Genomic DNA, 15,173 nt, shown 5'->3' on the forward strand with positions numbered 1-15,173 from the left:
AAATAAACATTCATTTATCCATTCATAAATATCCATACATTCAGTTACAGTATAAATATGCCTTCAATCCTCTGTTCATATCCATACATACATTCAGTCACAGATATACATTAATGAATTCATAGTCATATGTTCATCACTGCTCATTAATGAGCTTGACTGAGAGAGGAAGAAATGAGTGCTTATACCTGTTATATTTGCCCAGAGGAACCCTGTACCTCTTTCCTGAGTTCAATAGCTCAAACTCTGAAGACAACACGTGAGAGTTATCAGATAGAATGGTCTTAGCCTGCCTAATTGTTGCCTGATCAAAAAGCTCCTGCGGGTTGAGAGGTGCAGGTGTTCCCATAATTTTGCCTGCCATCTTAACCAGATTGAAAATCTGAGTTTTGGATTTGACTGTCAAATTCCCAAACCAGCTGGTAATACCATACCGAAGAACTGACTCTATTGTGCTCTATAGAAGATTAACATGATATTTTTACAGACCCCAAACACTATAAGTCTGCGCAGGAAGTGGAGACGCTGATGAGTTCTGGCGCAGACATTTGTTACAGGTGTGCGCCAGCTCAGGTCATTATCAATATAAACTCCTAGATATTTAAAGGAGGACACCTGCTTGATGTCATAACCATGGATGACCACAGGGCTCTGATGGGCCCGGTTTTTCAAAAGTAATCCAGTGGGATTTAGAATCACGAATTGGATCAGATCTTGGAAATGGGTTTTTCAAAAGCAAAAGAGGGATTCCGAACAAGATCAGATCATGTAATCCGATCTTACATTTTGATCTGGATCAAACCTGCCCTTTGGGTTTTTAAAAACTTGGAACTCAGTTTGGGATCTATTTGGTCCAAAAAAACAGGATTATCCTGATCCCATCAGAAGGGTGGATTCAGTTGTGATTTTTCGAACTAAATAAAATCAGAGCGTTTTTTTTGTGTGAATTATCATAAACTAAAGGTTTGCTGATGATATATACATTTCTCATATTTGAAGCATATATGAAGCATGTCACATCTAATGAGATATGGACTATTGGATAGTATTGTTTTTGTTTTGTTATTTAACATTATAACAAAATAAGGAATGTAAAATGTTTCTGTTTATTACAGTGTTTCTGTTTCTTAAAATTAAAACAAACTATGGCTATTTGTGGCCACCAGTATTTTGCCTACCTGTTGTTCTTTGCTAAGCCAGTAGTCTACACTGTTGGTTCCATTTAAGGCTCTGGTAAACAGGATTTGGTAATCCTGAAATTTGGTATTTGGATCACAGTGATCCAATCCAATGTTCCTTTAAAAAACTGTCATAAGAGTAAGGTGGATCGGGTGATCCTGAAGAGCAAAACATGGGATTTCCAAATCAGCATCAATTTGATCCAGATAAAATGTTTTGAAAAACTGGGCCCAGCTGATCTGGGGTCTACCTAGCCTGGTCCGGTAAAATGAGGAAATGGCTTAGACCTTAGAGGGTAAAGTACTGTATAGTACAAAATTGAGATGTACTTGTACTTTACTTGAGTATTTTCTTCTCATGTCACTTCCTACATCTCCTCCACTACATTTAAAAAATATATTGTACTCTACTTTTTTAACTCATCAGAAGATCCATAAATCTTACAAATTAAAAATGATGTTTGATGATAATAAAAGTTAAAGAATCACACAACTGGCACCAAAGATTTTGATACAGTAGATACTGATTTATATACTGTATATATATATATATACAGTTGTGTTCAAAATAATAGCAGTCCAACATCACTAACCTCATAAATCAAATTTTTTGGTAGAAGTGATATTTCTACATGGCAAATAATTTACTAGTAAGTGTTGTAGAGTCATAGAAAACCAACAGACCCAACAGTCATGACATGCATGCTGCTCATTCTGTGTAATTGAATCTGTAATTGAAAGGGGCATTTTCAAAACAATAGCAGTGTTGTGTTCAATTAGTGAGGTGATTGATTCTGTGAAGAAACAGGTGTCGGTTATGGCCCATATTTAAGGAAGGAAGGAAGCAAATGTTGTGCATGCTGGTTATAGTGCATTTCACACTGAAATACTCAGCAAAATGGGTCGTTCCAGACATTGCTCTGGGACTTTGATTAAAAAGTTGATTGGAGAGGGGAAAACATATAAAGAAGTGCAGAAAATGATAGGCTGCTCAGCCAAAATGATTTCAAATGCCTTGAAATGGCATCCAAAGCCTGAACGACGTGGGAAAAAACGGTCAACTACCATTCGAATGGATCGAAGAATAGCCAAAATGGTAAAGGCTCAACCAATGATCAGCTCCAGGAAAATAAAAGAAGACTTAAAGTTACGTGTGAGTACTGTTACGATCAGAAGAAGGCTATGTGAAGCAAAGCTATCAGCTAGAAGCCCCCGCAAAGTCCCATTGCTGAAAAAAAGACATGTACTGAATAGGTTGAAATTTGGGCACAGGACACATTGACTGGCCAAAGGAGAAATGGGGCAACATTCTGTGGACTGATGAGAGCAAAATCTTTCTTTTTGAATCAAGGGGCCGCAGACAGTTTGTCTGACGACCCCCATGCACTGAATTCAAGCCACAGTACACTGTGAAGACAGTAAAGCATGGTGGTGCAAAAATCATGTTATGGGGATGTTTCTCATACTGTGGTGTTGGGCCTATTTATCGCATACCAGGGATCATGGATCAGTTTCAATACATCAAAATACTTGATGAGTAAAGACTGATGTTATGGAGTGGCCAGCCCAATCCCCAGACCTTAATCCCATAGAAAACTTGCGGGGTGACATAAAAAATGCTGTTTCTGAGGCAAAACCCAGTAATGCAGAGGAATTGTGGAATGTAGTTCAATGGTCCTGGGCTGGAATACCTGTTCACAGGTGCCAGAAGTTGGTCGACTCCATGCAACACAGATGTGAAGCAGTTCTCAGAAATAATGGTTATGCAACTAAATATTAGTGCAGTGATTCACAGTAAAGCCAACCCTTGAGACATTTTTCAGTTCATACAGTAAATGTTTGAGTTTGTGAAGAAAAATGCAAATACTATTTTTTTTGAACAGCCTAATATTCCTTTTTCTTCACTTTCTGTAAAGGTATAACACAAACCTGATCAATTTTGGTCATGTTTTGATTTGGAATTGAATGTGCAGTGTTCCCAATGCATTGATATTATGGAATTAAAAGCTATTCTAAGGATTTTGAGCATTATTCACTTTTTTAAAAACACTGCTATTATTTACTATTATATACTGTATCTACGTAAGAGTGACATGATACTGTCATGACACATGGATGTATTAAGAGAACTTTCATGACACATGAACCCTAACTTGTCATGCAAAAAACTAAACGTTTGACTTGTTTAGGTTTATGACACGTTCATGACAGTGTCATGTCACTCTTATGTAGATACCTTCAAGTAAAGTGTAGCCAAACAGACTAAAGTGTTTAAAAAGAACTTCGGTAACCAACAAATCTGAACAATTGAATTTATTAAATAAAAAAAAGAAAAGAAAATCACCATCAATCATTGTCTACATTGTACAAAACAGAAGTCGAATGATCACTGCTATTTGCCGTTTTGCAAAGGACTAATATCCTGTGTTCTGTCAGTAAAATATCTAGGTAGTTACAGTAGTTTTCTGGCTTCGTAGTTAAAGCAGAGCGTATGAGGGGAGAAATGAAGGTCAATGTTTAACAGCACACGTTTTCACGTTTAGACTTTTGTAGCTAAGACCTTGAATGGTCCAAAAACTGCTTTGTAAGCTGAGCCGCACCTCTCACATTCAATCAGCCATTTCTTATGAAAATCAATCAACCGACCCCGCGAAGATCATCGACGACGTAAAGGATGATGATCTGAAAAAAAACTCACAACGCTGCATGCATGAAAACGACAACCACAGACATCTCCGTAAACATTATTTAAACAGGCCCCTGGTGATACTCCCGACTCTGGTAATTTAGGCACTCTTCCCCCCAATTGTGGTCACGTACAAGGACATGCAAAGTAACGTCACTTCACTTCAGAGACAGAAAATCCTCAACAGCTCTGTAAGAAAATTGGTTTAATTAAATCAAATGACAGATTTTAACTCACATAATGTTAGCTGGGGAGGGGGGGGACAAAAACAGATTAATATATATATAAAAAAAACAAAAGAATTAACAAAATACTATGACAAAAGTGAAAGGACACTGACACAATCCTGGCTAGGCATCTTTTCTCGAGCTCACAGTAATGCAGAGCATCAACAATATGTTTACTATGTTCTTAGACCACTTTAATAATCACTTTACAGAGATCACAACTGTATGTAAATCTGGATAAACATCTTTCTGTCGGCTGTTTCAGCCGTTAGAGTGGAGCAGAGGTGTAGTAACTGGGTTTGATGGGCTCTCATTCGCAGTTTTTTTTCTTTGAGTCGGGCGAGGCCGACTCCTCCAGAAACCCTGGACGAAGAGATGGGAGGCGTGTGAAGTCGTAGAAGGGCGAGGGGGGAGGGGGGTGAGGGGCATCAAACATTTGCAGCTCCAACATACTCGTCATGGCCAGTCAGTTTGGGCAAAGCTTGGTGGAGGTGGGTGCAGTTTTCTTGTAGGACTTCTCCTCAGACACCCCCCCCCCCCAAGCACCACTCTGCCTACATAAGTCTGTACAGGAAGTCAGGAGGATTGGCTTAGAAACCCATGCCTCCCATACCGCCCATGCCTCCCATGCCTCCCATGCCGCCCGCTGGCATCTCCTTCTCTTCCTTGGGCAACTCTGTGACGACGCACTCGGCAGTGGAGAGCAGGGAGGCGACTCCCGCGGCGTCCATCAGGGCCGTCCTCACCACCTGTACAGGGAGGAGACCAGACGTTAACAGCACGTCAATGCACGTTTGGCACAGCTGCAGTCGAGTTTGCATATAATTAGGGCTGCAACCAACGATCGTTTCACTCATTGATTAATCCGTCTTATTACATAACATCAATTATTCGTGTACGTTTTTACAATAAATAAGAGGCCATGAAAAGAGTGTCTTCAAACATTTTGTTTTGTCCAGCCAACAGTCTAAAAATAGTTGCATTGTAATGTTACGAGACATTATGTAGTGAAGAGGATTAAGATTTTGAAAAAAAGAGATATTGAACATAGTTAGGGCTGCAAAGTTATGATCATTTCATAATCAATTATTGGATTGTGGTGTATTAAAAAAAAAAAAAAAAAAAAAAAAGAGTGAAATGTGCCCATCACAGTTTCCTGGAGCCCAAGGTGAAATGTCTTCAAAATGTCTTGTTTTGTCTGACCAACTCAAAAGATATTCAGTTTAAAATGATATAAAAACAGAGAAAAGCCACAAATTCACGCGTCTGAGAAGCTGGAACCAGAAAATATTTGGATTTTTTTCTTCTTAATATATGAAAATAGTTTCTGTCCACTGACTGACTCAACTAATTGCCTTGGCACAAAATACGATAACTTTGTACTAGACCTTAGATCGGCCCAAAAAAAAAAAAAAAAATCAAGCCCGAACCTACCCGAGCCCGTTGCGTCCGAGCCCAGCCCGACACATTAACTGTAATTATGAGCCCGAGCCCGATTTAAACCCGACAATGTTTTAATACGTGGGCCGTTATAACTGACGTTCTCAACTACAGTTCAGAGTTGTTGGAACTACAGAAATCTGTTTAGAATAATACAACAAGGACGAAGCTGTAAACTGCTGTTTATTCAGAATGGAACGGATCACAAATGGATCTGAATGAAGAAACGTAAAAAAAAAGAAACAATGATGAACAACATATTGTTGTCACTGCCCACGACTTGTTTAAACTGCTTCCATACCTCCGACTTTCCTCCACACTTGCTCAAAAGGTAATTCTGTTTTTCTTTTTTTCTTTACATCTTCAAGCTCCCGGTGTGATGCGTGCGAGAGGAGGAGACTCATTTGTAGACATTTGTTACTTTTATATAGCTTATATATACATATTTATAATATTTCTGATTATGGCATAGCTTTCTCCCCACCCAAATAGGATAATAAGGTAATGGATAAAAAAAATAAATAAATAAAAAATTACTTGATCAAGGGTCCGGCCCGGGCCCGGCCCGAGGATGCGGCGGAAAATAACGGCCCGAGCCCGACCCGAGGTCCGGTCTGGCTCGGGCCGAGAATCTAAACTCTACTTTGTACCTAGATTGCAGCACTCCGTCTGAGCCAAATATCACAACTCAAAATCATTTTCCACCTTCTCAGAACCTCTTAACCACTAAGTGGCAGTAGTGATCCGGTTTAGAGCTTCGATTAAAGGACAAATCCGGCGCAAAATGAATGTACAGACAGTTTATTAAAAAGACTGTCTGAAAATAAACTGTCTGTACACTTACAAAGTTCTCAATGCTTCTGTTTACATGTAGGGACCCTCATTATGCTACCGTGGAAGTGTGGTGCTATTTTGAGCCTTGTTAGTGGTATAGAAATAGCGATTTCATTTAACTTTACCCGTGCCCCGACGACTAGCGTTATAAGGTAATTAGCGGTTTGTGATAAAACTGGTCACATTCGATTAGCATGAAAACATATCCCAGAGAACGGTCGACTCGGTACACGTGCTATTAACCCCTAGGTTGATTCTGCTCCGGATTTGTCCTTTAAGCTACAAATGAAGAATCGGTGTGATGTGTACGGGGACATTCGCGGCCTCTCGTCCACAATCAATGAGTGCTGTACCTTGGTGGGGTCGATGATGCCCTTCTCCACCATGTTGACGTATTCTCCCAGCATGGCGTCGTAGCCGAGCTCAGCTGACCCCCGCAGGATCGTCTCCACCACCAGTGAACCCTCCACACCCGCATTTTTAGCGATGGTCATGGCGGGGATACGGAGCGCCCGTCTGATGATCTCCACACCTGGTCCGGAAGAAAAGGAAATCAGATTTATGAAAATAATGAAAGCTGTGTCTGTTAAACCATATTACATAGGACTACAGTTTCTTTTTAGTACATTTGAGCCTGTGTGTGTGTGTGTGTGTATTACTAACCAATCTTCTGGTCAGCATTGACAGTTTTGACGGTGTCAAGGCATGGGATGCAGCGCAGCAGGGCGCAGCCTCCGCCTGGCACGATGCCCTCCTCCACTGCTGCCCGTGTGGCGTTCAGAGCGTCCGTCACGCGGTCCTTCTTCTCGTTCACCTCCACGTCACTCGTTCCTCCGATCTGAGATGGAGAGCACGCGTCACAGCTTTGCTTTTCTAGCGCAGAACTACAATGACCAGCGATTAGTACCGTCTGTCTGTTTCAGTTTGAGACGTACCTTGAGTACCGCCACTCCGTCCGACAGCTTGGCCAGCCTCTCGTTGAGCTTCTCCTTCTCGTAGTCACTGGTGGTGCTCTCCAGCAGCTCCACGATCTCTGCCGCACGCTTGTCGACCTCAGCGGGGCTGCCGCCTCCCCTCAGCAGCAGGGTGTCATCTTTGGTAATCTGCACCTCACCGATCTTACCAAAGTCGTGAGCCTGGATGTCTTCAAGAGCCAGGCCTACTGCATCATCTCCAAACACCTGGGGAAAGAGAGAGAGAAATAAAAGGAACATTTAGAAATCAAGTCATACACCCGAGATATTACATTTAACTTGAGCTTCATGCAATTTAGCAGTGGTGAAAAGAGCACTCAGATCTTTTTGCCTTGTACCGCAGTGTAGAAATACTCTGCTACAAGTAATACCCCCGGCTCAAAATACTGGCATCAAAATATACTAAAAGTACCAAAAGTAAAAAAAGGTGGAGCTGAACTTAACTACTTCATATACTTTTATCTGCTGGGCAGCTTGTGAATTTCCTCCCGGAGTTCAATAAAGTTTTAACTCAATCTATAACATTACATCATACTTAAAAGGACAATTCCGGCGCAAAATGAACCTAGGGGTTAATAACACGATTACCGAGGCGACCGTTCTCTGGGATATGTTTCCATGCTAAATCAAATGTGATCAGTTTCATCGCAAACCGCTAATTAGCTTATATTCACGTATACAGGCGGGCCCCATCTTGGGAAAACCGTCACAACCAGTCGAACGACGAACGGCGTGCAACCAGTAACATAGCTCAAGTACGGCGTTCGACTGGTTGTGACTGTTTTCCCAAGATGGGGCCTGCCTGTATATGTGAACGGTACTGTCTTTCTAAACTATCTTTTTAATAAACTGTCTGTACACTTACAAAGTTCTCAATGCTTCGGTTTACATGTAGGGACCCTCATTATGCTACCGTGGAAGTGTGGTGCTATTTTGAGCCTTGTTAGTGGTATAGAAATAGCGATTTCTTTTTACTTTACCCTCTGCCCCGACGACTAGCTTCATAAGCTAATTAGCGGTTTGGGCTAAAACTGGTCACATTCGATTACCATGAAAACATATCCCAGAGAACGGTCGACTCGGTACACGTGTGTTATTAACCCCTAGGTTCATTTTGCGCTGGATTTGTCCTTTAATTTGTTGGTGTTATTGTGTATTATTAATGTGACTAGTAGAGTATTTAAGCACAGAAGTTCTTGTTTGTTGAGAGTGAGAAGTGGACTTACAGTGCCCCCGGTGGCGACGGCCATGTCCCTTAGCTGATTCTTCCGGTTGTCGCCGAATCCTGGAGCTTTAACAGCCACCACCTGAAGCCCAACCTTGAGCCTGCAAATTAAGTTGTTGAATATGCGCTACTTTTAGTTCTCTTCTTTTTTAATGATGATTTATATATATTTTTTTTCCAAAACAGCACAGTAGCTCTCGTATGTACCTGTTGAGAACCAAGGTGCTGAGGGCCTCTCCGTCCACATCCTCAGCCACAATAACCAGCGGTTTACGGTGCTGGTTGGCGATCTCCAGGGCTGGCACGATGCTCTGGACGCTGGAGATCTTCTTCTCGCTCAGCAGCAGGTAGGCGTCCTGGAACTCAACCTTCTGACCTGGAAACAGAGACAACTGATTTTAGCAATGCGTTTCTTTCATAGGCAACAGACAGATGACGTTATACGAGCCAGTGTGAGCTCCCTTACCTTTGGCAGTGTTGATGAAGTAAGGGGAGATGTAACCACGGTCAAACTTCATACCCTCAATGATCTCCAGCTCATCGTGCAGGGTCTTCCCATCCTGAGACGAAGAGCAGGTATTGATTAGGTCACAGACTCTAATAACAGACTATTTAAGCAATCATAATAGCAGTAAATAAGTCTTTTAATACCGGTGTGTGAAGTTCTAATACTAACCTTGACGGTGATGACTCCCTTGCGGCCAACTTTCTTCATGGCGTTGGAAATTAGGGTACCAATCTCCACGTCTCCGTTGGCTGAGATTGTGGCAACCTTAAAAAGACAAATGACATTATTAAAGCATTTTATAATACTCCACAAGTAAAACTCCTGCATTCAAAACCTTAAGTAGAAAGTATTATCAGCACAAATTTACTTTAAGTATCAAAAGTAGTCATTGTGCAGTAAAGCTGCAGACACACAGACCAGACGGCCGACCCTCGGCAGAAAAGGCAGTCGGACTGATCGGTCTCCCCGAGTTGGTCCAAAAAGTGCCTCGGAACACACCGAAGAGACGAGACGTAGTACGTCTCCATAGCAGCAGGCGGCGCTAATCTGTATTGTCGCCCAAAAAATGAAAACCGGCAGCTGATTGGACGAACGCGTCACGTGGGTCCGGTTTCTCCGGAAATTCAAAGCCAGACTGTCATGGCGGCTCGTTCAGAATACGATCTCATATTGTGATAACATAGTTCACCGAAACGTGTTTCTGAAAACATTTTAAGAGAGAAATGGGCCGTGCAGTTGCTGAATCTGTCTTCATTTCAGATCAACAAAGGTCAGTTTAAAAGATTTTCGTCAGATTTTGAGAGACTCTAGTCACGCTCATTCTGCTCCCCGTTTCCGGGTTAGCACTCCACCAATCAGATGGGTCATTTGAGTCTGACTGCCGGCAGTGCTCGCCGTCCCGATTATACATGTCAAATCGTCTTAAATGAAGGCCGGAACACACCGAACAGACTCGAGTCACTGACCTCGGCAGACTGTCCAACGGCCGATTATCGGCTCTGTGTGTCCGGGCCTTAAAACGTTCCCCGTCAGTGTTTTACCATTTTAAATTATGTTTTTGGATTACTGCTTTATTAATGTGTCTGTTGCAATGTACTTGAGTAAATGTACTTAGTTACATTCCCCCGCTGCGTAGCGACTCATCATTTCTATGAATTTACCACTGATCCCGTTTACCTGTGCGATCTCCTCGGGGGTCGTGACTGGCTTGGAGAGATTTTTCAGCTCTTTGATGACAGTTTCTACGGCCATCATGACTCCCCGGCGGATCTCCACGGGGTTGGCGCCTTTGCTGATGGTGTCGAAGCCCTCCTTGGCGATGGCCCGAGCCAGCACTGTGGCGGTGGTAGTGCCGTCGCCGGCCTCCTCGTTGGTGTTGTTGGCCACGTCCTGCACCAGCTTGGCACCGATGTTCTTGTACTTGTCCTTCAGGTCGATGCTCTTGGCCACCGTCACGCCGTCCTTGGTGACCTTGGGGCTGCCCCAGCTCTGCTCGATGATGACATTGCGACCCTGGAATGCAGACAGGAAGTGGTGAGGTAAAGGGGTCTGTAACGTTGGGGCAAGTGAGCTCCGAATGACAAAAGTGAGTAATAACCATAGACCGTAATAAATAATGGACGTAGCAGCAACAACGTCACCCTCTGGTTTGTGGACTGCCGTTTTGAAGCCTTTAGTTTGGCATTTGGCCGCCGCGGATTCTTTTGAACGGACGAAACACATTTGGAACGAGAGGGTGGAGCTGGGGAGGATGCCGTCGGCTATGGTTTCAATGGTGCTGCACTAAGCTAAACGCTAGTGAGGGACACTTGCCGATTTCCAACCGGCTGAAGAGAGTCATACAGCGGCGTTTTTTGCCAGTGGGTAAACGCGGCTCTCGGGGCACTGGCGCTGTTCATAGCTAGCTTGGTTGGCAGAACAAGACATTTTTAGGCGACCACAATTTTCCAATTTAAGTGAAAAACACAGTGAAAGGGTCAAAGTTTAAAATGAAAACACAAACACCCAAAAACAAGTTCACGGCTATTTTAATGTACACAGTGCAGTCCATGGTTAGCATTGCTAAGCCTCTCTCCTGATTCACAGGGTGGCGTGTAGCCACCCCCCTAAAGCATCCCCTGCTTCATCGTCTATTTAAAAATAAATGGGACCGTGATTTACTAAATGAACATCATCAAATTAAGATAGAATGCAGGTCTGAAAAGTGAAGGCAATGTGGAAGTGCTTTAAACCTATAGGGCTGGGCTATATATATATTGATATTATATCGATATACGAGGCTAGATATCGTCTTAAATTTTGGATATTGTAATATGACACAAGTGTTGTCTTTTCCTGGTTTTAAAGGTTGTATTACAGTGAAGTGATGTCATTTTCTGAACACACCGGACTGTTCTAGCTATTCTATATTTGCCTTTACCCACAGTTATTATATCAACATAACTGATGATTATTTCTCAAAAATCTCACTGTGTGCATATTTTGTGAAAGCACCTATTGTCAACCCTACAATATCGCCACGATATCGATATATTTGGTCAAAAATATTGGGATATTTGATTTCCTCCAGATCGCCCAGCTCTAGTAATAACCCAGCCAGTGGATTGAATACTAGACATCAAAGATTACCTTTGGGCCCATGGTGACAGCCACAGCGTCAGCCAGCAGGTCCACTCCCTGCAGCATCAGGGCACGAGCATCCGCTCCAAACTTCACATCCTTGGCGTAGGCTCGTGTGAGGTGAGGCGCCAGCGCCCTGCACACAGGCCTCACCTGCTTCATGACGGTTGGTAAACGAAACATCTCTGTGGGAAGAAAAGAGAGGGGAAGTTAAGCAGCACGTCTGAGACCAACGATCACCGGTGAACCAGAGGGGTCCACATCAAATCTGCCAAGTTACTGAGTCGTCACAGGAATCTTACATACACTGAAAATAGATGTGATGAGTGGAGCCAAAGTACACCTAAATACAACTAAGTATATTTACTCAAGCGCTGTACTTAAGTACAATTTTCAAGGTACATAAAGGAGCTTCCATTTTCGACTTCCCTACATCTCAGATGCAGTACTTTTTATTCCACTACGTCATGTATTCGATAGTCTCGCTTTGCCAGACCCTCCTCCAAAGCGCGCTGAAGGAGGGTCTGGCTACTCCACATAGCTTTCGGGGATGGGAGGAAAACGTGCTCTGGTTTATTGGCGTTTCTTTAAACCAATCAGAATCGTCTTGGGTGGTGCTAAACTCCGCACAGAGCCGCTGCAAAATACTCGTGCGAGAGAAAACTCAGATTGGACAGATAGTCTAGCTAGCTGTCTGGATTTACCCTGCAGAGATCTGAGGAGCAGTTAACCATAGTCCAGTTAACCATAATGCCAACAGAAAGAAAGCGGAAGGAAACGGAAAAGAAATTCCCTGCAGCACCGGAGCAATCCTGGAAGAGGAACGCAAAAAGATATAAACTATGTATTCGATAACTTTAGTTACTTTCCAGATACAGTAAAAATACTAAAACATAACTCAACATATAAATAATCGCCGCAAAAAAATTCACAAGCTTTCCAGCAGAGCATAGTGATAAATTAAAATGAGCTCTCCCTTTACCAGCTGCAACATTATAAGTGATGGAAATGCATCAATAATTAGAATCCAATATTATAACATTTATATTATAAATATTTGCAAAATTAATACTTTTAAGTATATTCTGATGCCAAAACTTAATACTTGTACTAAAAGTAAAATTAAATATACTGTGATATTACTCTTAAATAAAAGATGTGAGTACCTCTTCCACCACTGCCTAAACTGTGACAGGAGGACAGATTATGTGTTACAAAGGTCAACTGCGCCCCTCGTGGTCAATAGTGGCATGACACCAGTGAATGAATGACTCTCCACTTATGGGATGGTGAAACATTTTCAAAGCTCTCCATGGTGAAACCATAACCAAAGAAAATGTCACAGCAAAGCTTATGTTTGCAGGGAGAGATATGATTTCACAACAGCACACTGAGTTGACCTCAAATGTATGAATTAGTTTGTTTTAAATGCAACTATTTTATTTTTTTTTATTACAATGAGACCAGATATTCAACTACAATTAGGGCCGCAACTATTTTGTATTAACAGTTTGTCGTCAAGTTTTGCTCAATTATTCAAAGCATTGTTTAGTCAATGATGTCATAAAACTGGGGAAATGCTCATCACAATTTTGGGGCCATCTTCATATTGTTTGTTTGTCTCTAATATATTCAATAGACGTTCATATAAAAACACATTTACATTTAAGAAGCTGGAAGAATGAGACTGAGTGGCATTTGTGCTTGATCAATATATCTAATGATGGTTGAATGATAATAACAATTGTTCTGATGTTGATTAGAAAATCAATATTAAAAAGAAATTGCCTGGAGACATGCCCCTTCAGGAAAAAACATATAGGTTGGTTTATTTCAGTGGTGGAAAAAGTATTCAGATCTTTTACTTCATTAAAAGTAAACATACCACGCTGTGGAAATACTCCACAAAGAGTCCTGCATTCAAAACCTTACTTCAAAAAGACAGTACCAGCACAATTTACCCCAAAGTAAATAAACGTAAATGTTCCCCGTCAGTGTTTTTCTCTTCTGATGTTTCTGGATTAATATTCCTGCTGCATTCATGTGTATGTTGCATTTTCCTGCTGTAGATGTTTAAGGTTGTGCTCATTTTAACTCCTTCATATACTGTTGGGTAGTTTAATCTACAGCAATGCATCATATTCTATAAGATGATCATGTTTGTAGCGTCGCTGTCCTGTGAGAACCACGTATCCCTAAAGAGTTTTTCATGGTGGCAGAAAAACAGCCGTTTTCAGCTTTGTGACGTTGCTTTTTCCAGGTGATCTGAGAGACTTTTAAAAAATTATTTAGCTTAAGAAGTAGGAGGATTATTCAACACATAAAGAAACTTTATCCTTCAGTTTATCACAAACATTCAACATCAACACACCTGGAGATACGTGGTTTACACTGGACAGGAAGGGGATAAAAAAAATACCTGTCATCTGAAAAGTAACTAAAGCTGTCAGACAAATGTAGTGGAGTAAAAACTACAATATTTCCCTCTGAGATGTAGTGGAGTAGAAATATAACGTTGCATATATTTTAAATATTCAAGCAAAGTACCTCAAAACTGTACTTAATTACAGTAAATGTGCTTCAACATGCTTGGAAATCACGTTTTCCTACTTGGCAAAACATTCTTTAAATGTATACATCAATAATAAAGAATCAGACTTGTATTTATATTGGCCTTAATCGTGACTAATTATGAAATGTATTCACCCAAAACCACTTCCTGGTTACCCCCGCACGTGTGCTCTTCAGGTCGTGCGTCACAAGGTCAAATTGTAAAAACGACATGTGCGGAACTACCTCACCATCTCTGCTCGTGCTCAGCCTTAATATAATGAGTGGCCATCACACTGTCAGAGCCAGTAATTGCTCAACATTTGTGTAACTGACGACAAATGTTAACACAGCTTAATAAGACACCTCCTGCATTGCCAGTCAAATTGTGCACAGCATTATGGAGGAGGGACGTTAAGGAAAGGTTTCATCATATCAGACACGAGACGTTCCTGATGAAATAGTAATCATTATCCGGCTAAAATAAATATGTGGCTTAAAGAGCTGTAGTAGTAACAGTTTAGCGTGTATGTCCTTGCAATTACGAACAGAAATGTTAGCTAGGAGTATTTAAGCCTAACGTTACCTCTCAGCTGGTGCAAAATCTACAATGAAAAGTCAGCGTTTTAAAAAGCATTTCGCTCACAATATTAGCCTCGTTAGCTTGTATGACTTAATACATAAACATACAACACACAAATGTGAAAATGTCAGCACTTACTTGTGAGGTAAGAGGCTTGTTGCTGCTACAAGATGCACGTCTGCGAGACGGAATGATACTGGAGGTAAAAGGACAAGCCGTGTGGAGAGCTCCTGAGACGGGACTGCACATGGCTTATCACATCCGGGTGATTTACCGGCGCGCCCCTAACCATGAATAACGACAGAACTAGTTTAGATAACTGATTTAAGATGTTTATTTTTTTCTATCT

At 41.6% G+C, this 15,173-nt stretch overlaps 1 protein-coding gene across 2 annotated transcripts; it reads right to left on the reverse strand.

Moving 5' to 3' along the window:
- Window positions 1-3,476: 3,476 nt before the first annotated feature.
- Window positions 3,477-15,102, reverse strand: hspd1 (heat shock 60 protein 1). Of its 2 annotated transcripts, none has more exons than XM_031297606.2 (11): window positions 14,963-15,102; window positions 11,701-11,876; window positions 10,249-10,584; window positions 9,241-9,336; window positions 9,031-9,124; window positions 8,772-8,940; window positions 8,566-8,665; window positions 7,301-7,546; window positions 7,029-7,203; window positions 6,719-6,897; window positions 3,477-4,840 (listed from the first exon to the last, which is right to left on the reverse strand). In XM_031297606.2, exons 2-11 carry the CDS (start codon window positions 11,872-11,874, stop codon window positions 4,682-4,684), a joined length of 1,728 nt encoding a protein of 575 aa, XP_031153466.1. In that variant the 5' UTR covers window positions 11,875-11,876; window positions 14,963-15,102; the 3' UTR covers window positions 3,477-4,681. The 2 variants fall into 2 exon arrangements, with proteins under 2 accessions (XP_031153466.1, XP_035860190.1); XM_036004297.1 differs by having other exon boundaries at window positions 11,701-11,883; window positions 14,965-15,083.
- Between the last annotated feature and the right edge of the window lie 71 nt (window positions 15,103-15,173).

Source organism: Sander lucioperca, chromosome 8 (assembly GCF_008315115.2).
Source record: "Sander lucioperca isolate FBNREF2018 chromosome 8, SLUC_FBN_1.2, whole genome shotgun sequence".
In the NCBI taxonomy this organism is placed as follows: Eukaryota; Metazoa; Chordata; class Actinopteri; order Perciformes; family Percidae; genus Sander; species Sander lucioperca.